The following is a 24204-nucleotide window of genomic DNA, read 5'->3' as shown; positions in this document are numbered from 1 at the left end:
AGACAGTCAGTTCACACACTTCCCTGCATCAGCAATGCTGAGAGTAAACAAACAAACAAACAAACAAACAAACAAACAAAACAACATGAGTAAATGACATTGTCAGAGCTGGGCTTCTGCGTGTGATGAGCTGATTGGAGATATGAGTCTGTGCTGCAGCTCTGCTCAGATCTTCTCCACCATGTCTAACAACAGGCTTTTCATTACCAAAGGCTCTCACACACACACTTTGGATTTCACCACCAAGTCGGAGTCAAAGTTGTGATTTAGGAGAATGCTTTCCCTGTGCCAAAACTGCTAGGTTGCACCGATTTCCCAATTTTGTGCGATATGTCACAAGCGGAAACTAATTGACAATATTGATATCAATTTCATTGTTTTGACAGCAATTATAATGATCATATGTTGAAATTCAGGATGCGGTCAAAGGACTTTGATGAGTGAGCTCTTCAATGCAGTCTAAACAGAGAGAACACATTGGATGTCACATGACGGGATGTGATCAGAACGCAACCAAAGACACAAAATAATGATCAGAAAGTGGATCAAATAACAGGACAGCCCGTCCTCACTCAGATGGCGTAAAACATCAGCGCTTCGTCAGGCACCGTGTGTGCGGGATGTTAACACAGGGTATCGTGTGTGTAACTCGTACCGACACACAGGGTACCGTTACACGTTAACATGCCGTGCACGAGGTGCGTGACAAAGTGATGTCAGTATTTTACGCCGTCGGAATGAGAATGTGTTGAACAGGAATATATCCATAAAAATGGATGGGAGTGTTGTATCAAAAAGAGCATACAATCTTGAAAAGAAACAAAGAAAAAAAGATTAAACTCATAGAGTTTTCTATTTTGGACAAAACAGGAATGTCTCCATGACAGATGGACTGGAGTGCTGTGTCACAAAACAAACAAAATGAAAATCTTAAATGATTAACGAGAGCGTTTGCAGAAAAAAGTACACGCGGCTAAAACGCCCGTCTGATCAGAGCTGCTGGCGTCGGCAGTGGAGAAAGATGGCGGACAGAACGGAGCGGGACCGCTACAAAGCAAAAGACAAGAGAAAGGAGGGAAAGATCTGTGATTGAGGCCAAGGTTGAAGACATTGAGGCTCAGTTTCCAACACGCGCACACACACACGCGCACACACACACACACACACACACCTTTAGAGGGAGAGACAGGAAGGAGAACACCTCAACCCGAGACCAACCAACTCAGAGTCGCTGTGGAGCAAAGTGCCATCGACGCAAATAATGTCATAATAAACCTGAATTGCCTCAAAACTGCCTCGTCTCCTAGTTGGTTCGTCCAAATAACCAATCAGCTAGAGGACAGCCGACACCGAAAGCAGGACGGAAGGACATCACCGTTGTCTGTCTGAAATCCAAAACTCACCACGGAGTCTTTCGGTTTGCCTTGCTAAACTAAGATTTACAATCAAATAAACAGTCAAAATGACCAGATTGGCTGAAAGAGTAGAAATACTCACGATTGATATCTTGAATGATCAATAAGCCCAAATGAAACCAAGTTATGCTACTTAAAAAGAAATGATACCGAGTAACTTAAGCCATTGGCTTGACAAGACGAGGGCAATATAACACACTGGGTCCTTTAGAAATCTGAAATACTTAAAGGATGAACTTCAGGTAATGATATTGTTGTCTAAAAACATAGATAGCATTTTGAAATATAACTCTTCACATGCAGTTCTGTAAATATCTCTCTATCACTGTCCAATAGCCTTTCTGGACAGCTGGTGTTTACCGAAACCATGCGGGTGCCAAGATCATGCTTGTCCCGTTGGCTTGAAACAGAGCTGTACTGTATACTGGAGACAAATACTGAAGAATGACATGTTGGGATGGAGAGAGAGAGGATGAAAGAGAGAATTAACCATGGAATGGCACCTAATAACTAATAACTAGGGGTGGGACGATACATCGATCTCGATCGCTGTATCGTTACTTCGATTGATACTCTATTGTATTGCATTGTATCGATGCAAAGTGAAAATATCAATATATAAACTGTATATCGTCATCTTGAAGATACGGCTTGTAAATCCAAGATGACGGACGGATGTGCATGGTTTATGGTCATATTTGAAAGGTCATCAAGGGCTCTTTAAGTTAACTGATAAAAAAAAAAAAAGCATTTGCACTTAAACATGAGAAATGTGGCACTTTATAGTGAAAATTGGTCTATTTTCTTTTATTATTATTTTTACAAAACTTAATTAAAAAGATTGTTTCCATTTAAATATCTGGAAGAGCTCAGAAATAAAATTACCTAATCATATTTTAGTTGCTTTTTGTGAGTTGATATAAATGTAAGCGATTGTGTTAAATGTCTCGTATCGATCGCAGGCCCCTGAATTGAATTGAATTGAATGGAAATTGTATTGGGGCAGACTTTGTGATATATCAGCAAATATCCTATCATTGTCCAAAGAATTGATCTAGTATCATATTGTGTACTTGCTACTACTAAAGCTGGAGGAGTGTTCATCCATCCATCTCTTCCCATCTACCAAGCCTGGGGGTTGGGGCCCTTCCTGCAGTTGCATTTAATGGTCTTTACATAAATAGACCTTGATACTGAGCTGACCCGGCGGCCATATTGCCTGTTTTATTGCACAATGAAAGCTAGTGGTTTGGTAGATAAGAGGGAAGTGCCACCTCTCTCTCTCTCTCTCTTCCTCCATCACTTGTTAGATCACATTTAACACTGTTTTGATGCCGCTCTCTCTCTCTTTTCGCTGCGTGTGCTACTTGGCTAGACTGTGACACATGGGTGATATTTGAGGGGCAATTCTGCCGACAACTGTGCCCACCACTATTTTCTTTACACCATACTTTTGTTCTATAAAAGGTCCACTATTACTATTTACATTTCTTAAGCAGCCAAATGCCAATTCCCACCCCAGTTGCAGGCAACATTGTCCATCTTCACCACCTCAACAAGTCGCCCCATGTACCTTGGCCTTCCTATCTGGCTTAGCTAGGGGTTGTCACAATGTCTACAAACATCATTATGAGCAAAATAGCAGCTGCAGATTCAATAGTTACTACTAAGCGTTCTCTCTTCACCTGGCAGTGTGGCTGATGGACTGTCAAAACACACCAGCCACTAAGCGTTCTCTCTTCACCTGGCAGTGTGGCTGATGGACTGTCAAAACACACCAGCCACTATCTATCTAGAGTACCGCAGGGATGATGTCTTCTGGTTCCCTCGTCTGAAGGTCAATGGAGATTTTGGTTAAATGCCTGAAATAAGGTCTGTGTATAACAAAAGCGCCCATAAGAAATCCCATTGACTTTGAGACGAGGGAACCAGGAAGTGCTAACAGGTGGGAGCGCTCGCCGTTGTTATTGCATACTTTACTTTTGAATGGGTAACAGACTGGAGATAGCCTGGTAAAACCATGCTGATCACATGACCTCACATCCTGATCACCTGAACCTACATTCTGTTTGGTTCTGCGGATCAGTCTGGCCTCCAGCCCATCCACAGCGGTTTCAGTGGGCGGGAGTACTTGCCTTGACAGTCAACTCCTTCAGCCAATCAGCGTAGCCAAAACCAATCCAAATCCACTCGACAGAACGAAAACGTCTTTTCCGCCAAGAAACTCAGCCGGTGCATACTGTTGTTCTTGTTTAATTGTTCTTATTGAGTCTATCTCCTGTTGTTCTTGTTTAATTGTTCTTATTGAGTCTATCTCCTGTTGTTCCTGTTTAATTGTTCTTATTGAGTCTATCTCATGTTGTTCCTGTTTAATTGTTCTTATTGAGTCTATCTCATGTTGTTCTTGTTTAATTGTTCTTATTGAGTCTATCTCCTGTTGTTCTTGTTAAATTGTTCTTATTGAGTCTATCTACTGTTGTTCCTGTTTAATTGTTTTTATTGAGTCTATCTCCTGTTGTTCCTGTTTAATTGTTCTTATTGAGTCTATCTCATGTTGTTCCTGTTTAATTGTTCTTATTGAGTCTATCTCCTGTTGTTCTTGTTTAATTGTTCTTATTGAGTCTATCTCCTGTTGTTCTTGTTTAATTGTTCTTATTGAGTCTATCTCATGTTGTTCCTGTTTAATTGTTCTTATTGAGTCTATCTCATGTTGTTCCTGTTTAATTGTTCTTATTGAGTCTATCTCATGTTGTTCCTGTTTAATTGTTCTTATTGAGTCTATCTCATGTTGTTCCTGTTTAATTGTTCTTATTGAGTCTATCTCATGTTGTTCTTGTTTAATTGTTCTTATTGAGTCTATCTCCTGTTGTTCTTGTTAAATTGTTCTTATTGAGTCTATCTACTGTTGTTCCTGTTTAATTGTTTTTATTGAGTCTATCTCCTGTTGTTCCTGTTTAATTGTTCTTATTGAGTCTATCTCATGTTGTTCCTGTTTAATTGTTCTTATTGAGTCTATCTCATGTTGTTCTTGTTTAATTGTTCTTATTGAGTCTATCTCCTGTTGTTCTTGTTAAATTGTTCTTATTGAGTCTATCTACTGTTGTTCCTGTTTAATTGTTTTTATTGAGTCTATCTCCTGTTGTTCCTGTTTAATTGTTCTTATTGAGTCTATCTCATGTTGTTCTTGTTTAATTGTTCTTATTGAGTCTATCTCCTGTTGTTCTTGTTAAATTGTTCTTATTGAGTTTATCTCCTGTTGTTCCTGTTTAATTGTTTTTATTGAGTCTATCTCCTGTTGTTCCTGTTTAATTGTTCTTATTGAGTCTATCTCATGTTGTTCCTGTTTAATTGTTCTTATTGAGTCTATCTAATGTTGTTCTTGTTTAATTGTTCTTATTGAGTCTATCTCCTGTTGTTCTTGTTTAATTGTTCTTATTGAGTCTATCTACTGTTGTTCTTGTTTAATTGTTCTTATTGAGTCTATCTCCTGTTGTTCTTGTTTAATTGTTCTTATTGAGTCTATCTCCTGTTGTTCCTGTTTAATTGTTCTTATTGAGTCTATCTCCTGTTGTTCTTGTTAAATTGTTCTTATTGAGTCTATCTCCTGTTGTTCCTGTTTAATTGTTCTTATTGAGTCTATCTCCTGTTGTTCCTGTTTAATTGTTCTTATTGAGTCTATCTCATGTTGTTCCTGTTTAATTGTTCTTATTGAGTCTATCTCCTGTTGTTCTTGTTTAATTGTTCTTATTGAGTCTATCTCCTGTTGTTCTTGTTTAATTGTTCTTATTGAGTCTATCTCCTGTTGTTCTTGTTAAATTGTTCTTATTGAGTCTATCTACTGTTGTTCCTGTTTAATTGTTCTTATTGAGTCTATCTCCTGTTGTTCCTGTTTAATTGTTCTTATTGAGTCTATCTCCTGTTGTTCTTGTTTAATTGTTCTTATTGAGTCTATCTCCTGTTGTTCTTGTTAAATTGTTCTTATTGAGTCTATCTACTGTTGTTCCTGTTTAATTGTTCTTATTGAGTCTATCTAATGTTGTTCTTGTTTAATTGTTCTTATTGAGTCTATCTCCTGTTGTTCTTGTTTAATTGTTCTTCTTATTGAGTCTATCTCGTGTTGTTCTTGTTTAATTGTTCTTATTGAGTCTATCTCCTGTTGTTCTTGTTTAATTGTTCTTATTGAGTATCTCCTGTTGTTCTTGTTTAATTGTTCTTCTTATTGAGTCTATCTCCTGTTGTTCTTGTTTAATTGTTCTTCTTATTGAGTCTATCTCCTGTTGTTCTTGTTTAATTGTTCTTCTTATTGAGTCTATCTCCTGTTGTTCTTGTTTAATTGTTCTTCTTATTGAGTTTATCTCCTGTTGTTCTTGTTTAATTGTTCTTATTGAGTCTATCTCCTGTTGTTCTTGTTTAATTGTTCTTATTGAGTCTATCTCCTGTTGTTCTTGTTTAATTGTTCTTATTGAGTCTATCTCCTGTTGTTCTTGTTTAATTGTTCTTCTTATTGAGTTTATCTCCTGTTGTTCTTGTTTAATTGTTCTTATTGAGTCTATCTCCTGTTGTTCTTGTTTAATTGTTCTTATTGAGTCTATCTCGTGTTGTTCTTGTTTAATTGTTCTTATTGAGTCTATCTCCTGTTGTTCTTGTTTAATTGTTCTTATTGAGTTTATCTCCTGTTGTTCTTGTTTAATTGTTCTTATTGAGTCTATCTCCTGTTGTTCCTGTTTAATTGTTCTTATTGAGTCTATCTCCTGTTGTTCTTGTTTAATTGTTCTTATTGAGTCTATCTCCTGTTGTTCTTGTTTAATTGTTCTTATTGAGTCTATCTCCTGTTGTTCTTGTTTAATTGTTCTTATTGAGTCTATCTCCTGTTGTTCTTGTTTAATTGTTCTTATTGAGTCTATCTCCTGTTGTTCTTGTTTAATTGTTCTTATTGAGTCTATCTCCTGTTGTTCTTGTTTAATTGTTCTTATTGAGTCTATCTCCTGTTGTTCTTGTTTAATTGTTCTTATTGAGTCTATCTCCTGTTGTTCTTGTTTAATTGTTCTTATTGAGTCTATCTCCTGTTGTTCTTGTTTAATTGTTCTTATTGAGTCTATCTCCTGTTGTTCTTGTTTAATTGTTCTTATTGAGTCTATCTCCTGTTGTTCTTGTTTAATTGTTCTTATTGAGTCTATCTCCTGTTGTTCTTGTTTAATTGTTCTTATTGAGTTTATCTCCTGTTGTTCTTGTTTAATTGTTCTTATTGAGTCTATCTCCTGTTGTTCCTGTTTAATTGTTCTTATTGAGTCTATCTCCTGTTGTTCTTGTTTAATTGTTCTTATTGAGTCTATCTCCTGTTGTTCTTGTTTAATTGTTCTTATTGAGTCTATCTCCTGTTGTTCTTGTTTAATTGTTCTTATTGAGTCTATCTCCTGTTGTTCTTGTTTAATTGTTCTTATTGAGTCTATCTCCTGTTGTTCTTGTTTAATTGTTCTTATTGAGTCTATCTCCTGTTGTTCTTGTTTAATTGTTCTTATTGAGTTTATCTCCTGTTGTTCTTGTTTAATTGTTCTTATTGAGTATCTCCTGTTGTTCTTGTTTAATTGTTCTTATTGAGTTTATCTCCTGTTGTTCTTGTTTAATTGTTCTTAGAGTCTATCTCGTGTTGTTCTTGTTTAATTGTTCTTATTGAGTCTATCTCCTGTTGTTCTGGTTTAATTGTTCTTCTTATTGATTCTATCTACTGTTGTTCTTGTTTAATTGTTCTTATTGAGTTTATCTCCTGTTGTTCTTGTTTAATTGTTCTTCTTATTGAGTCTATCTACTGTTGTTCTTGTATAATTGTTCTTGTTGAGTTTATCTCTGCAATAACTGCACTTGTGGCCGTGTTCTACTCTACTAATGTTAGCGCTACCGCTCGTTGCTTCGGGAGACAGCATTACCGTTTTGCCAGTGGCGGCCTGTATTCACGTCATCAACTACGACACAGTCCCTGTTCGGCCGTTTACGCTTCGCTGGAGGCGGGCTGGATGCCAGGCTGATCTGCAGAACGAAACAGGATGTGAGGTCATGTGATCATGATGATGCACCAGGCTAGACTGGAGATACCGGATTAACGATCCTTTGGTGCACTTCATATGAGGCGTCAGCCTCTAGGAGTCTGGAGGCGTATGTTCATACCTGCACATTATGAGGAGCGTTAACCATGTGCAGGTATCCTCTTTCTGTCTCGTCGTCTTGTCAGTTTGTCCAACGGATCATTTCCTTTGAAATGATGTTTCCTTTCTCCTCTTATGAAGCGCACCGACACTAAGCGCTGCCTCGTTTGGGCACAAATGATGTCCTGACACCATGAAAGGTTCAAACCAGCTGACACCACCAGCAGACAGACTGTTAGACCTGGCTCAGATCAAACCAGCTGACACCACCGGCAGACAGACTGTTAGACCTGGCTCAGATCAAACCAGCTGACACCACCGGCAGACAGACTGTTAGACCTGGCTCAGACCAAACCAGCTGACACCACCGGCAGACAGACTGTTAGACCTGGCTCAGATCAAACCAGCTGACACCACCAGCAGACAGACTGTTAGACCTGGCTCAGATCAAACCAGCTGACACCACCGGCAGACAGACTGTTAGACCTGGCTCAGATCAAACCAGCTGACACCACCGGCAGACAGACTGTTAGACCTGGCTCAGATCAAACCAGCTGACACCACCAGCAGACAGACTGTTAGACCTGGCTCAGATCAAACCAGCTGACACCACCAGCAGACAGACTGTTAGACCTGGCTCAGATCAAACCAGCTGACACCACCAGCAGACAGACTGTTAGACCCGGCTCAGATCAGGAGTGCATGATTGAGCCTGCCTGGAATGTCATGGGTTGAAATCAGTTGCATCTAAAGGGGATATTTCACTGCGCTTGTCGTGTTTAAACCGTTTCAGCCTTGTGAGCCTTTTAATATAACCGTGCAGGAGTTCACGGCTAAAAAAGTGTTTTAAACCAGTGATTCTCAACCTTTTTCATATCAATGACTTTAATTCAGTTCTTAATTCAGTCCATATTAGAGCTACCAACCCTGAATTGATGAGATTTTGTCTCTCAGACACAAATCTGAGATTGTATTTTATTTATAGTTTTTGGTGAGATACGATTTGGTCCAGGATCCCGTGATGGTCTGTATTGTAGGTAGAGAGATAACAGAGAAACTATGATTAAAACCGTCTTCTATATTTTCTAATTGTGTTCACTTCTTGAAGCTCATTGGTGGGGGGCCCCCTGGAACCCCATCAAGGACGCCCCGCCCCCGGTGTTCCCCTGGACCCCACGTTGAGAACCACTGTTTTAAAGGTGAACCATGTTGGACCAAAGTGGAAATAGCTCTCCAAAAACACTGGCTGGAGAATTTCAAACCTTAACCGTTTAGTGGGGAAATGGCGAATCCGACCTCAACAGGGTTTTCTGACCACGGCGGGTCAGATGGGTGGAGATTATGCTTTGGGCTGCTGGACAACCTGACTGGCTCTCAGTGAACTATTTGGAAAACTATGAAATACTGCTTTTGCCCATTTCCTGGGCCTGCGGCTGTTGATTAAGCAGGTGGGCGCGGGCTGGCATGATGATTGGTTGTTGTTTAAGCAGGTGGGCGCGGGCTGGCATGATGATTGGTTGTTGTTTAAGCAGGTGGGCGCGGGCTGGCATGATGATTGGTTGTTGGGTGGAAGGAAGGAAGCAAGGAACGAAGGTAAGAAGGAAGGGGGAAGGGGTTTCAAGGGCTAAGGAAGGGTCATTTACAGTAAACTACAGATATATACACACACCCAAATTGTACAGAGAACAAATATGTACATGCTCAGGGTTTCTTTTCTTCTTTTTTTAACTATATCCGACAACTTTGCGTTCCCAGAATATGTCCTCCTCCTCTGTGGTTGTTGTCCGTACATTTTTCTCGCAAACAAAATTATTTTCCAAAAAGTAAAGAGAATTGTTGCAAAGGTCTGTCTCAGTGCCCCCCGCCCCCCACCCTCCCTGTTCTGTCTCAGTGCCCGCTGCCCCCCACCCTCCCTGTTCTGTCTCAGTGCCCCCTGCCCCCACCACCCTCCCTGTTCTGTCTCAGTGCCTGAGACAGGGAGGCTGATGTTGGGGAGAAGGGGGGGCTGATGACATCACGAAAGACGATGACGTCCTGGAAACAGCGCCTTAGCTGTTCTTCAGCAGTGTTCTGTCTTGGGGAGGGCACGGGGCATTGGAGGAGGACGGAGTGAGCGCGGTGTTGCTGGCTGAGGAGGAGGAGGAGGTGTTGGAGGAGGTGGAGCATGAGGAAGAGGAGGAGGAGGAGGCCGGGGCGTGCGGGGGGAAGGAGAGCAGCTGTCCCGTCTGGGAGGAGAGGAGCGAGCAGGAGCGCAGGTCCACCGTCTGCAGGGAGGCACACCGCCGCAGCAGAGGCACGCACTGCTCCGTCACTTTGACACAGCCTGGGAATGCACACGCACACACACACACACTTTAGTAGTACCACAATGGCAGAAGCCTTCAAACCGAAAAACAACACACACAGCAATCAGTTTAGGCCACGTTTAGACGACAACGGTCTCTGCATGGGAACGCTGAACTGTGGATGCGTTCTGCTCTTTGGTTCCGCGTTCCACGTTCCACGATTCGCCTGCAGACTGGAGCCACAAATGCCATCGCCAACTCCAAGCAGCGTAAAGTGAGCCAAAATAAAACTGAAGCTTCCGGCTAAAACCTTCACAATAATAGCAATGTTGCAACGTTTCTTTTGTGTGTGATGAGAAATACGCAGAACACTATACTGCCCTCCAAATCAAAACCGCAGTAACTACAATTTTGGTCAAAATTGAGTTATTATTAAAATTGAACTTTTAGATATCTGTTTTATCATGTGACAAATTTTCTAAGTTCAGTCTTGCTCTATATTTGAAAAAACAGAGTATAAAAGTTGCAGTAACTACGAAATCCAACCAAAAACCAGACAAAACTGCAGTAACTACACTTACTGCACTTTGATTTGCTTTCACAGAGCTTCAGCTGGACTTAAACAGAGATAAACGCAGTAACTACACTTTGAGGTGTAGTTACTGCGGTTCAGACTGGTTTTTGGTTGGATTTTGTAGTTACTGCAATTTTCCCGCTTTTTCCATAACAAAGCCCAACATATCAATCACTCACGTAAATGCTGTATTCCTAGCTAATAATCCATAAGAGATCATCCAATAAAGAAGGGAATTGTGTTCTCCACTGGGAAGTGTTAATCTGGCTGTAGATAGTGATAATTGTTTGGTATCACTACCTAGCTCATCAGCATTCAGACTCAGTCTGTAACTCATTTTATTCAAAATAATTGTAATTATGCTATGTAATATATTGAATATGTTCTTGTATGAAATATCAATCTGAAAAGCTGATCTGATTTGTAAGGAAAACCTGTTAAAATTAAGATAATAAAACAACTGTGCTCATTAATTAATTGTGTCAGAATGATGACCAAAAAGCAACACCAGTGGTGAAGATTACATCAACTGACTTCAGGATTCCCTGAATTTATCTGTTACTCATCCATTTAAATGTTTTAAACATGTAAACAATAAAACAATTAAATACAGATATGATGTGGTATCGAAATCAAAACCGATTACAATTGTCTCATGAAAAACAAGACAGGAGAAGCACATTAGATTGTAGTTACTGCACTTTTCCCTTGTACTACCTACACATCTGTTAAGGTAATACACAGACAGAGTGCCGTATCTGCATTTCTGGGGTCATAGGTCAAGTAATTGATAATTGTTTTGCCCCCAAAAAATACTTTAACATATACATATTTAATAAGCGCATTGCCACTTTTCAACCTATATCTCATTTGGCTGGACAGTCAAAAAACTTTAAAGCCATTTTTCTCAGTTTCAGTCTTGGCGTAGTTACTGCGGTTATGATTTGTAGGGCAGTATAGAACACAGACAAATTGGAGGAATATCTGCTGCCTTCGAAAAGTTCACTCAATTTGAAGCTGTAGTGAGTGTGTCTCCCACACACTCGGCATCCACGCGTCACAGCCATTTCATTAAGTAAACAAATTCATCTTGATAGCTGACATTGAAATAAATGGTGGTCACGTATGTATCTTAATGTCACATGCAAACGCTAACGTGGCTTCAACATCGCTCGACTGTTCGCCAACCTGAAGCCACAATGCCTTTATTCAATCATGCAAACCTTGTAAGTTCCTAAACCATAAAAGCAATATTACACTAACGTTAACGCGTGTTATAAATAAATTATATTACACTAACGTTAACGCGTGTTATAACGCGTGTTATAAATACATTATATTACACTAACGTTAACGCGTGTTATAAATACATTGTTTCTCTGTCTCCTTGATGGGATGTGTGCAGTGGTCCCCACATCCCTGTAATCAAACATGAGTGGAATTAACGCCTGGGCATTTGAAGGCATCTGAAGGGCAAACTCTTAGATATCACTCTTCTTCTTGGGGTTTGATGCAGGTCAACCTTGTCTCTTTTGTTTGAGTCTTGCAATCAAGTCAGACTGATGATCATATTTGAGACCATAGTATTCATAGTAACGTGTGTGCATCTGCATAGGCAAACTGGAGGAGAGAATACCTGCTATTCAGAGTGCAGGACAGTAACTTTAAAACATGAATAATGCTGCTTACCTCTTCCCATTTTCATCTGTCAATAAAGACACTTTCACAATTATGCACAGTGATTTGATTTCAGCCTATATAATTTCTCAAAGGCCTTTCCCTAACCCTAACGCAAAAAAAAAAAAATATATATATATATATATATATATATATATATATATATATATATATATATAAATATATATATATATATATAAATATATATATATATATATAATAAACATAGGCTATAATATTATAGGCTGTGTGTGGTAGTTGAAACATAGTTTCAAGTTGACGTTTATTTATGTTTGTTGTCAAAACATAAATACTGTATAGGCTACATACAGTACAACACAAAAGGCTGTTATTTACCCTTTGTCGCCACCTGGTGAGTAAATATATATGTAACTAAAACCATTAAAATTGACAACCGGTCCGCAACCTTTTTTTCCATGTATCTACCTACAAAAGGTTGGGAACCCCTGGCCTACAGTATTTATGTTTTTGTTTCAACTACAGACATAAATAAACGTCAACTTGAAACTATGCTTCAACTACCACACACAGCCTATAATATTATAGCCTACGTTTATTTAAATTGTTTTTTGGACCGGCTCGCGGCCCGGTACCAAATGCGTTGCGGCCCGGTACCGGTCCGCGGCCCGGTGGTTGGGGACCACTGGTTTAGACAATAAGGCAGAACAGGCTAGCGTAATAAAAATAACAGGTAACTTAAAGTGACATGACACGACGTACACCACCACCTTGCCTCAAATAGCATCACATCAGATTGAGGTGAGATGAAAATAACTAGTCTGCCTGGCCAATCCTGGCGCTTGAATGGCGTGTTCTGCCCCCAAGGCCGGTGGGATCCATAATAACGCGTGTGTGCATGTACCAACCAGGTTGATGTGTGCGAGGCTCTCTCTCAGTTGTGTGTGTGTGTGTGTGTGTGTGTGTGTGTGTGTGTGCATGCGCGCACACGTGTGTACATATGTGTGTGTGTCTCTCGTGTGTGTACATGCGTGTGTGTGTGTATACCTGCCAGGTTGATGTGTGTGAGGCTCTCTCTCAGTTGTGTGTGTGTGTGTGTGTGTCTCTCGTGTGTGTACATGCGTGTGTGTGTGTGTGTGTGTCTCTCGTGTGTGTACATGCGTGTGTGTGTGTGTGTCTCTCGTGTGTGTACATGCGTGTGTGTGTGTCTCTCGTGTGTGTACATGCGTGTGCGTGTGTGTGTGTATACCTGCCAGATTGATGTGTGTGAGGCTCTCTCTCAGTGGGGAGATGGGCGAGCTGAGTGTGTGGACCGTCTGGTCGGTGATGGCGGCACACTGGCTCAGGTCCAGCTTGGCGAGGTGCGGCACGTAGCGCACCAGCAGGCGCGACGAGGCGTCCGTCAGGTCCAGGCCGGCCAATCGCAGCTCTGTCACATTCTGGAACCGCCCACCTCGCGTTTCCCCGTGGGCTGTTCGGCCAATGAGAGGGGAGAACGTGAGAACTTTTATTCACTGTAGCCATACATTGTGACATCATGTTGTTGTTGCTTTTAGGTGCCTCGTTGTAACTATTGTAGCTGCGGTCCTGTTAATGTTTTGTTTTTGCCCGTGTCTGGAACTTGATGTTGTCATGTTACGTGTTTTCACGTTGCTGACCCTGCTGACTCTGTCTTGGCTACCTCTCACCTCTCACCTGCAAAAGAGGTTTCAACCTCAATGTGACTTCCTGGATAAATAAAGGTTAAATAAAAAAATAAAAAAAGAAATAAAACAAGAACATGGCAGCTGGCAAAACGCCAAACTAGAGGCTTCAAAACGCAAGTTCACAAACCAATGGGTGAAGTCACGGTGACAGTCTATGGGTAAAACCAGAGCAATCTAGTAATAGAGTGGCACCAGCGCAGGTCCAAAATGTGTGACTCAGTAGCCAATGAATAGCCAGAAAGGGGGCTCACGCTACGTTTGAATGCTAAAATAAAGCTGATAATATACAATTTGATTCTTTAAACGTCTTGACTATTTCAAAGTACATCACAAACTGTCCATTTTGCTGCAACTCGACAGCGCTGCTTAATCCAGGACCTTACTTCCTGGAACTCTTGAGAGTAAAAAACTGGTCCATTGGAGTGAATGGAGTTGTCGGGACTCTTCTATATACATGGCTCTGGGTAGAAGTAATAGTGTTCTTGATCTGCTTATCTATGCTGCTTTGTGACTTTCAGTTAATGTGCAACTTTTAGATTATGGCTTGTTTTTTTGATGAGCATGACAATTACTCATAACTTAACTTCTAATCATATTATTATCAAATAATATGTCACAAAACAGCACACATATCAGATTAAGAACAGGTGATGCAGGTATTGAACAGTGATGGAAAACCGCTGTTCCAATTATTTTGGCCTGTCAGGCGGCCTCACCTGTCCGGGTGTCGGGGGGCGGGGCCAGCAGCTCCCTCAGGTGGGAGTCTTTCAGCTCCTCCACCCTGCTGAGGTCCAGCAGCCGCAGACAGGGACAGACAGCCTGACACAGAGCTGAGACCGATGACCAGGGACATCCTGACACATTCAACTCCAACAGACCTGAGAGAGAGAGGGGGGGGGAGGGGTCAGAGAGAGAGAGAGAGAGAGAGAAGGTGGTGGGAGGGGTCAGAGAGAGAGAGAGAGAGAGAGAGAAGGGGGTGGGAGGGGTCAGAGAGAGAGAGAGAGAGAGAAGGGGTGGGAGGGGTCAGAGAGAGAGAGAGAGAGAAGGGAGTGGGAGGGGTCAGAGAGAGAGAGAGAGAGAAGGGGTGGGAGGGGTCAGAGAGAGAGAGAGAGAGAAGGGAGTGGGAGGGGTCAGAGAGAGAGAGAGAGAGAAGGTGGTGGGAGGGGTCAGAGAGAGAGAGAGAGAGAGAGAGAAGGGAGTGGGAGGGGTCAGAGAGAGAGAGAGAGAGAAGGGGTGGGAGGGGTCAGAGAGAGAGAGAGAGAGAAGGGAGTGGGAGGGGTCAGAGAGAGAGAGAGAGAAGGGGTGGGAGGGGTCAGAGAGAGAGAGAGAGAGAGAAGGGAGTGGGGGGGGTCAGAGAGAGAGAGAGAGAGAAGGGGTGGGAGGGGTCAGAGAGAGAGAGAGAGAGAAGGGAGTGGGAGGGGTCAGAAAGAGAGAGAGAGAGAAGGGAGTGGGAGGGGTCAGAGAGAGAGAGAGAGAAGGGGTGGGAGGGGTCAGAGAGAGAGAGAGAGAGAGAAGGGAGTGGGAGGGGTCAGAGAGAGAGAGAGAGAGAAGGGGTGGGAGGGGTCAGAGAGAGAGAGAGAGAGAAGGGGGTGGGAGGGGTCAGAGAGAGAGAGAGAAGGTGGTGGGAGGGGTCAGAGAGAGAGAGAGAGAGAGAAGGGAGTGGGAGGGGTCAGAGAGAGAGAGAGAAGGGGTGGGAGGGGTCAGAGAGAGAGAGAGAGAGAAGGGAGTGGGAGGGGTCAGAGAGAGAGAGAGAAGGGGTGGGAGGGGTTAGAGAGAGAGAGAGAGAGAAGGGGTGGGAGGGGTCAGAGAGAGAGAGAGAAGGGGTGGGAGGGGTCAGAGAGAGAGAGAGAGAGAGAGTGAGATCCAGAAACTGTCACCTGACCACGCTGCCTTGGCCATATACTGTAAGCCTTTACAGTTATTATAACAGTGACACAAAAACAAAATGAATTCAACCATGTTACAACTCATCACAGCAAAAGTGATGAAGATGACCATTAGAATCCATGTCATGAAACACAATGCCTTTATATGGCGTCCATAGAGTAGTGCGCAGGGATGACATATTTTTGTAGGCTTAACCAGAAATCGCCATGTTGGTTCATCAGGAGAAAAGTCTATGGGGTTTTAGAATGGGGATTTCACTTAAAGGAACAGCTCACCCTAAACTCCAAAATACATATATTCCCTCTCACCTGTAGTGCTATTTATCCATCTATATCGTTTTGTGTTAGCTGCCTGAGTTTTGGAGATATCGGCCGCAGAGTTTCTGCCTTTTCTCCAATAAAAATGGAACTGGATGGCACTCGGCTTGTGCTGCTCAAAACGCAAAAACATACATTAGATAAACTCAACAGCAATGTCTCTTTCCAAAAAGAATGACCCGGTTCCTCGAGATAATACACAGACCTTGTTATGAGCAGTTTCTTTTGACTAAACTACACCCGCTAGCTGCTAGCTAGTTCCTACATGAGACTGCAAAAGAAAATAGTTCCTACATGAAACTGCTCACAACAGACAGATGAAGAAGCCGTGGTCGTCATGGTTACCTGGCAGGCGGTTGATGAGCCACATCAGCTGCTTCTTGGAGATGTTGGTTAGGCCCAGGTTGAGGGAGACGGGCTGCCGGCGGATGATGCCGCTCAGCATGGGGGGGGTGATGGAGCGCTGCCTGCTCAGGTCGATCTGAGTCCACAGCCTCTTGTCACAACACCTGAGAGAGGAGAGGAGGGTGGAGGGGAGGAGAGGAGAGGAGAGAGGAGAGGAGGGGAGGAGGGAGAGGAGAGGCAAGGAGAGAGGAGAGGAGGGGAGGAGAGGAGGGGAGAGGAGAGGAGAGGAGGGAGGGGAGGAGAGGAGAGGAGAGGAGGGGAGGAGAGGCAAGGGGAGAGGAGAGGAGAGGAGGGAGGGGAGGAGGGGGAGGAGAGGCGAGGGGAGAGGAGGGGAGGAGGGAGAGGAGAGGAGAGGAGGAGGGAGAGGAGAGGAGGGGAGGAGGGAGAGGAGAGGAGGGGAGGGGGAGGAGAGGAGGGTGGAGGGGAGGAGAGGCGAGAGGAGAGGAGAGGAGAGGAGGAGGGAGAGGAGGGGGATGAGGGAGAGGAGAGGAGAGGAGGGAGGGGGGTGGAGAGGGGAGGGGAGGAGAGGAGGAGAGGAGGGGGAGGAGAGGAGAGGAGAGGAGAGAGGAGAGGAGAGGAGAGGAGAGGAGAGGAGAGGAGGGGAGAGGAGGGGAGAGGAGAGGAGAGGAGGGAGAGGAGGGAGAGGGGAGGGTATGGAAGCGTCAAGCATCCACAGGAGAATGTATTATATTCATTTGATCAATATTGAGATTTATAAATCAATATCAGTTGCTTCAAATGAATATTGATTTGATATTGATATATATTATTTTATTATATATTTTATATATATTTATATTATTTTTATATATATTTTTTTTAACCCAGTCCTAAGAGTCACACAGCTTGGCATTGTTAAGTATATTGCCTACAGTGCCTACATTCACACACCCATTCGCACACCGATGGCGGCATGCTACCACGCAGGGTGCTGGCACCACCATCGGGAACAATTTGGGGTTCAGTATCTTGGCTTGTCCGAAGATCACTTGGACATGCAGACTGGAGGAGGCGGGGATCGAACCACCGATCTCTTTTATCCAAAGCAATTAGTGGATGACCCGCTCTATGTCCAGAGCCACAGCCGGCCTGTGAGTACTGCCCATATGAGCAGGAGAGTTCTTTGGACCATTAGAACAATGTTGAAATTGATGGGCAATGAAGCCATCCAAGTTAACGTTATTCATTTGGCAAGCATGCAAGTCATATAAAAAGGTAACAAAGAAACTGTTAAAACTATTGTGCGTGTCAAATGCATTGCAAATTTGACCCATTATTGTTTTCTAACGGACAATTGTATTTTTCAGGCGAGTGAATATGACCTTTTGGCAAGTACAACATGACCTGTTCTTCAAGTGCCAACCACTGAGTAGGAGTTTGTATTGATCTATCCTGGTACAGCAGGAGGTCATCACTACTAGATATACACTGTTTTCCAAAGTAAAAGAGCAAGGATTTTGATAGAAAAACTACAAGAAAATACAAATCTTGTCCATTCTGGGGGTATTGACATGTATTGCTAAATGGATTGCTAAATGAAAGTGAAAAAGAGGGTTTCTTCTTCTCTCACCAGCGGCTCCAGGTGCGACAGACCCTCATGCAGACGCAGAGCTCCCTCTGGCTGAGCGAGGTGAACACCCTGAGCCACACGTCCCGGGTCATGATGTGGGAGGAGCCTGAGTCCAGGGGCAGGCAGCTGGGCTCGGGGCAGGCGGGCGGCGGGCGCACCAGGTGCCTCTCCATCTGGACGGGTCGGGGGGGCGAGGGCACGGCGGGCGGACTGCGCTTCATCATCTGCGAGCGCGGCGCCAGGCGGGACGGCTGCGAGCGCGGCGACGCCGCCATGGCCGACATCAGGGGCAGGCCCCCTCCTCCCGGGGCCCCACCCCCTCCTCCTGGGGCCCCGCCCCCGTTGGAGGTGGGGACAGAAGAGGAGAGGCTGTTGTTGCTCCGGGAGCCGGGAGCGGACGCCTGGCTGTTCTTGTTGCGGATCTTGTTGCCACGGCTCCCGCCGCCCTTGGTCCCGCCCCCGACACCATGTCTGTGATTGGACAAGAGCCCGCTGGCGTTCTCCTTCTCCCCGCCCTCCCTCCCTCCTCCTCCTCCTCCCCGTGTCCGGCCATTGCGCGCCTCCTGCCCATTGCTGCGCTGCTGCTGCTGCTTCCCCGCCAAACCGCCGTCCGTGTGGCCTGAGGAAGGAGGCGTCTGATTGGAGGAAAGCGGGGAGGGCGGGGGCAGGGAGGTGGAGTTCTTCCTGGTCCGGTCCGTGGTGGTGGTCTCCTCCTCCTCTGCGTCCAGCAGCCCTCCTCCTCCCTTCCTGCCTCCTCGCGGCGGCGGTCCCGCCTCCCCCGCTGGGCCTCTCCGCCGGGCCTTGTCCTCCTCCCGCTCCCTGTCCTCCTCCTCCGCCCGGCCCCCCTCCCCCTCCCCCTCTGACTCCTCGCTGGCGCTGAAGCCCAGCTCTGCGAGCCGCCGCTCTCTCTCCCGCTCTCTCTCCCGCTCCGTGCGGCCGCGCTCGCGCTCCGCCCGGCTCCCCCCGCTGCTGTTGCCGTAGGCGACGGGAGGAGGCGGGGCCGGGGAGGACGAGGACGGGGACGAGCCTCCTCCCCCTCCTCCGCCCGGCTCCCGGGTCGAGTCGTCCGAGTCGGACTCGGAGTCGGACTCGGAGCTGGACGAGCTGGAGGACGAGGACTCGGGCAGCCGCTCCAGCAGCTGGCACATCCTCTTGAAGCGTTCCAGCTTCTCTCGGTGGTGTGAGCGCGGGTCCCCCCCTGCCCCCACCCCTCCCACCGCCCCGGCCTGCGACGAAGAGGAGGAGGAGGAGGACGAGGAGCCCTGCCCCCCTGCTCCTCCTCCTGCTCCTCCTCCTCCTCCACCACCACCGCCTCCAGAGGAGTTGGGACCGTTGGACTCCGACGCCTCCTGCTTGGGCTTCTGAGAGAGAGAGAGAAAGAAGAAGGAAACATCAGGACACACCTTCAACATCAAAGACTTTCCAGACCAAACTGCTTCAAATTCAAGGACCCAAGATGGTGTCATTTGAGACAAGCATCAAGGTGAAGTAAAGTACTGTTACAACACTGAGAATGTTTCTCATGAGAACCAGCAGCTTTACACAAGCTCACACACAACAATTACAACCAGTTTGTGTGAATCGAGGATGCATAGACCAGTGGTTCTCAAACGGGGGTCCGTGGCACTTTGCCAGGGGGTCCGCGAAAAGTTTTCAGTAAAATAAAAAAATATTAACTTTTTGTTGTTGCAAAAGCTTCATAGTTCAACAAAATTATTCTATGCTTTAAATCTAAAATGGTTCATGGATTACATTCTAATCTAACAAACCTATCAATTTAAAAGTCAAGCACGTTACCGTGAAAACAATTAAGCTTAGCCCAAAATCACAAATCAGAATGAGGGGGTCCCCACTCCCCGGTATATTTTCCATCTTGTAAGGGCTCCTTGACTGAAAAACATTTGAGAACCTCTGGCATAGACGACAGAGACACACATGCACACAGCGGAACGTAGATTATTTACTATTAACGCTAAAATCAAAAGAACTTGAGTACGTTATAAAAGTTATAAATATAGTCACGTTATAAGTAACTAACCAACGCTGGGGGTCCGTATGGAAACAGTGTTACTCGAATCAATTTGGTCATTCAGTGGCGTTGTAAAGTAACTAACGCTAGCCGCTAGCATTAGCCACACTAGCCGACCCATAATGCATTACGTTACCCCAGCACCCGAACAACATTTAATGCGTAAAATAAAGCTGAAAACGAAAACCAGATTTCTAAATAGCCGTTATTTGATCAACTGAGCACATAAGAGTAATCTAAATGGTTACTTTGACCGTCTAACATTTTTTTCTAAACTTATAAAAGTGACATATTAACCCTTACAGCTGTAGAGCAGACTGGCTCTGCTGTAAAACCTTCATAGACGGGTTTTTTTTGTCAAGTTAAAACCGTTTATTACACCGGAAGAAGCACCCATAGGCATCATGGCAGCTAGAAATAAGGTGGATATGAATGCACAGAATATATAAACCAATGCATTGACCCATGTCTATTTTCAAAAACCTTCAAGGCCTTGATTCCCCCCCACTCCCTCAAATTCACAAACTTTCTATGATTTCAAGGACCAGTGGGAGGAGCCCTGCAGGGATTTCATCATGCTTCTAATGCCTCTGAAACAATACTGAGCAGACTGAATGTTCTAATGCCTCTGAAACAATAGTGAGCAGACTGAATGTTCTAATGCCTCTGAAACAATAGTGAGCAGACTGAATGTTCTAATGCCTCTGAAACAATACTGAACACACTGAATGTTCTAATGCCTCTGAAACAATACTGAACACACTGAATGTTCTAATGCCTCTGAAACAATACTGAACACACTGAATGTTCTAATGCCTCTGAAACAATACTGAACACACTGAATGTTCTAATGCCTCTGAAACAATACTGAACAGACTGAATGTTCTAATGCCTCTGAAACAATACTGAGCAGACTGAATGTTCTAATGCCTCTGAAACAATACTGAGCAGACTGAATGTTCTGTTTTTCTCATTCTCTTAAAACACATTTGGACAAGGGGGGTACGGTGGTGCAGTGGTAAGCGCTGTCGCCTCACAGCTCGAAGGTCCTGGGTTCGATTCCCACCTGGGACGATGTGAACGCTGAAGGAATACGTGCCCCGTCCGCATGTCCTCGAGTGCCCACCGCCCGGGTGGGGTCGTCGAAAGGGCCTTTCTGTGTGGAGTTTGCATGTTCTCCCCGTGCCTCCCGGGGGGTTTCCTTCATATAGGAACCCCCTTCACCAAAAACATGCAATATCCTGGTTGCTAATGTGGTTCCTCCTCTGGTCGTTAAGGGCGCCTGTTCAGAGGGAGGGGAACTGGTTGGAATAGCGTGAACCTCCCACGTGCTATGTCCTACCGGTGAAGCTTCCTCTGTCAGGTGAAAAGAAGCGGCTGGCTAACTGCCCATGTCTCGGAGGAAGCATGGAGCCAGTTTCGGCTCTCCCCAGATCGGCAGAGGGTGGAGCAGCAACCAGGATAAATAAATTACGTTAGCACTAATGGGGGATGAAAGAAGCTTCTGGCTTCTGCTTTAATGCATGAAATGAGTTCCTGAGAGAAAAGAAACAGTGAAGTTGATCCTATGTAGGAATCTATTTCCAAAGCCTTGGTCTTTCCATCAAGGCAAAGGACGGCTACTTTTAAGAATCTAAAATATCAAGATCGTTTTGATTTCACACTTGGTCACTGCATCATTGCATTTGGGTCATTTAATAGTTTTGATGTTTTTACTATTACTCCAAAATGTGGAAAATATTAAAAAAATAAAGAAAAATGTGTGCATGCTCTGGACAGATTTCTGTTCATCTGCTCATGATAAGGTCTATAACTTACTATGCATTATCCAGTTTCTATGCATCCAGTTTGCACATCTGGACACATTCTACTGTGTGTATTTGCTCTCACATCTGTACACCTGCTAATGTGAAATAGCGCTGAACACTTGTGCGCTGTGTCTCTGTTGATCTGCTGTAATTGGATATCGTGTCGTATCTGTACTATCTTCATCCATCTCCATTCGTCCTCTTCTTGTCTCTCAGCTGTGGCCACAGCCCAGACGCCCCGGTCTCTCTACTTGACGTGAATCATTTGATACTGCTAATTTGCTGCCTCTCCGGTGCACTGACTGCAGGCAGCAGATCTGAAGACCTCTCTGGTGCACTGACTGCAGGCAGCAGATCTGAAGACCTCTCTGGTGCACTGACTGCAGGCAGCAGATCTGAAGACCTCTCTGGTGCACTGACTGCAGGCAGCAGATCTGAAGACCTCTCTGGTGCACTGACTGCAGGCAGCAGATCTGAAGACCTCTCCGGTGCACTGACTGCAGGCAGCAGATCTGAAGACCTCTCCGGTGCACTGACTGCAGGCAGCAGATCTGAAGACCTCTCCGGTGCACTGACTGCAGGCAGCAGATCTGAAGACCTCTCCGGTGCACTAACTGCAGGCAGCAGATCTGAAGACCTCTCTGGTGCACTAACTGCAGGCAGCAGATCTGAAGACCTCTCCGGCGCACTGACTGCAGGCAGCAGATCTGAAGACCTCTCTGGTGCACTGACTGCAGGCAGCAGATCTGAAGACCTCTCCGGTGCACTGACTGCAGGCAGCAGATCTGAAGACCTCTCCGGTGCACTGACTGCAGGCAGCAGATCTGAAGACCTCTCTGGTGCACTGACTGCAGGCAGCAGATCTGAAGACCTCTCTGGTGCACTGACTGCAGGCAGCAGATCTGAAGACCTCTCTGGTGCACTGACTGCAGGCAGCAGATCTGAAGACCTCTCCGGTGCACTGACTGCAGGCAGCAGATCTGAAGACCTCTCTGGTGCACTAACTGCAGGCAGCAGATCTGAAGACCTCTCTGGTGCACTGACTGCAGGCAGCAGATCTGAAGACCTCTCCGGTGCACTAACTGCAGGCAGCAGATCTGAAGACCTCTCCGGTGCACTGACTGCAGGCAGCAGATCTGAAGACCTCTCCGGTGCACTGACTGCAGGCAGCAGATCTGAAGACCTCTCCGGTGCACTGACTGCAGGCAGCAGATCTGAAGACCTCTCCGGTGCACTGACTGCAGGCAGCAGATCTGAAGACCTCTCCAGCGCACTGACTGCAGGCAGCAGATCTGAAGACCTCTCCGGTGCACTGACTGCAGGCAGCAGATCTGAAGACCTCTCTGGTGCACTAACTGCAGGCAGCAGATCTGAAGACCTCTCCGGTGCACTAACTGCAGGCAGCAGATCTGAAGACCTCTCCGGTGCACTAACTGCAGGCAGCAGATCTGAAGACCTCTCTGGTGCACTAACTGCAGGCAGCAGATCTGAAGACCTCTCTGGTGCATTGACTGCAGGCAGCAGATCTGAAGACCTCTCTGGTGCACTAACTGCAGGCAGCAGATCTGAAGACCTCTCTGGTGCACTAACTGCAGGCAGCAGATCTGAAGACCTCTCTGGTGCATTGACTGCAGGCAGCAGATCTGAAGACCTCTCTGGTGCATTGACTGCAGGCAGCAGATCTGAAAACCTCTCTGGTGCACTGACTGCAGGCAGCAGATCTGAAGCGTCAGAGTATGTATTCCTGCACGCTGACAGCTAGCATTACCACTGTCGATCCTGTATTCTTTACCATAACAGAGAAGCCGCTCGGCGTTGCTCCTTTTTCATCAACCTACACATTTGTACGCTACTACATTACGTCATTTACTCGCTAAATCATACAAGTCAGAGGCAAGTCCCAAGTCACCAGAACCAAGTCAAGTCTCAAGTCTTCTCTTCATGCATCAACCGAGTCTGACACAATTTAAACTGCTTTCGGGTGAGATGAGGTTCTTTCACATGTCAAATAATCCAACTGTCACTACACTACACTACACTACACTAGCTTTCCGTCACGAAAATGTTCCAATCGGTTCTTTGCTTTTTTCTCAAATGCTCGAACTTTAAATTGAAACTTGACGTACCTTTTTGAGGCGTTTTTCATGGGGGCCCTTCATCTGCGAGGGAAGGGGAGGTGGGGGAGACAGACAGACAGACAGACAGTTAGTGCTGCTGGATCATGTTCTCAACATACAAACAAAGAGGCCATTTACACCTGGCGTTAACATGTGGTTTCTGCCATCAGATTGCAATCAGATTGCATTTTATCACTTCAGCCTGATTCCATTTACACCTGGCGTTAACATGCGTTTTCTGCAATCTGATTGCAATCAGATTGCAGAAATGGTTGTCCTCTCAATCCGCATAAAG

The 24204-nt window shown here is 45.1% G+C and overlaps 1 protein-coding gene across 1 annotated transcript in view; it reads right to left on the bottom strand.

Moving 5' to 3' along the window:
- Window positions 1–9603: 9603 nt before the first annotated feature.
- Window positions 9604–24204, bottom strand: part of fbxl19 (F-box and leucine rich repeat protein 19) — a gene marked incomplete at both ends in the record, with an annotated part of 43195 nt that continues 28594 nt past the window's right edge. Inside the window, 6 exons of the mRNA XM_083649347.1 lie at window positions 9604–9878; window positions 13320–13541; window positions 14493–14654; window positions 16326–16489; window positions 17956–19316; window positions 23919–23951. Coding sequence (XP_083505473.1) covers window positions 9604–9878; window positions 13320–13541; window positions 14493–14654; window positions 16326–16489; window positions 17956–19316; window positions 23919–23951 — 2217 coding nt within the window. The remainder of the gene's footprint in view (window positions 9879–13319; window positions 13542–14492; window positions 14655–16325; window positions 16490–17955; window positions 19317–23918; window positions 23952–24204) is intronic.

Source organism: Poromitra crassiceps (assembly GCF_964638095.1).
Source record: "Poromitra crassiceps genome assembly, chromosome: 13".
Taxonomy (NCBI): Eukaryota; Metazoa; Chordata; class Actinopteri; order Beryciformes; family Melamphaidae; genus Poromitra; species Poromitra crassiceps.
This window is presented reverse-complemented; position numbering and strand designations above follow the sequence as displayed.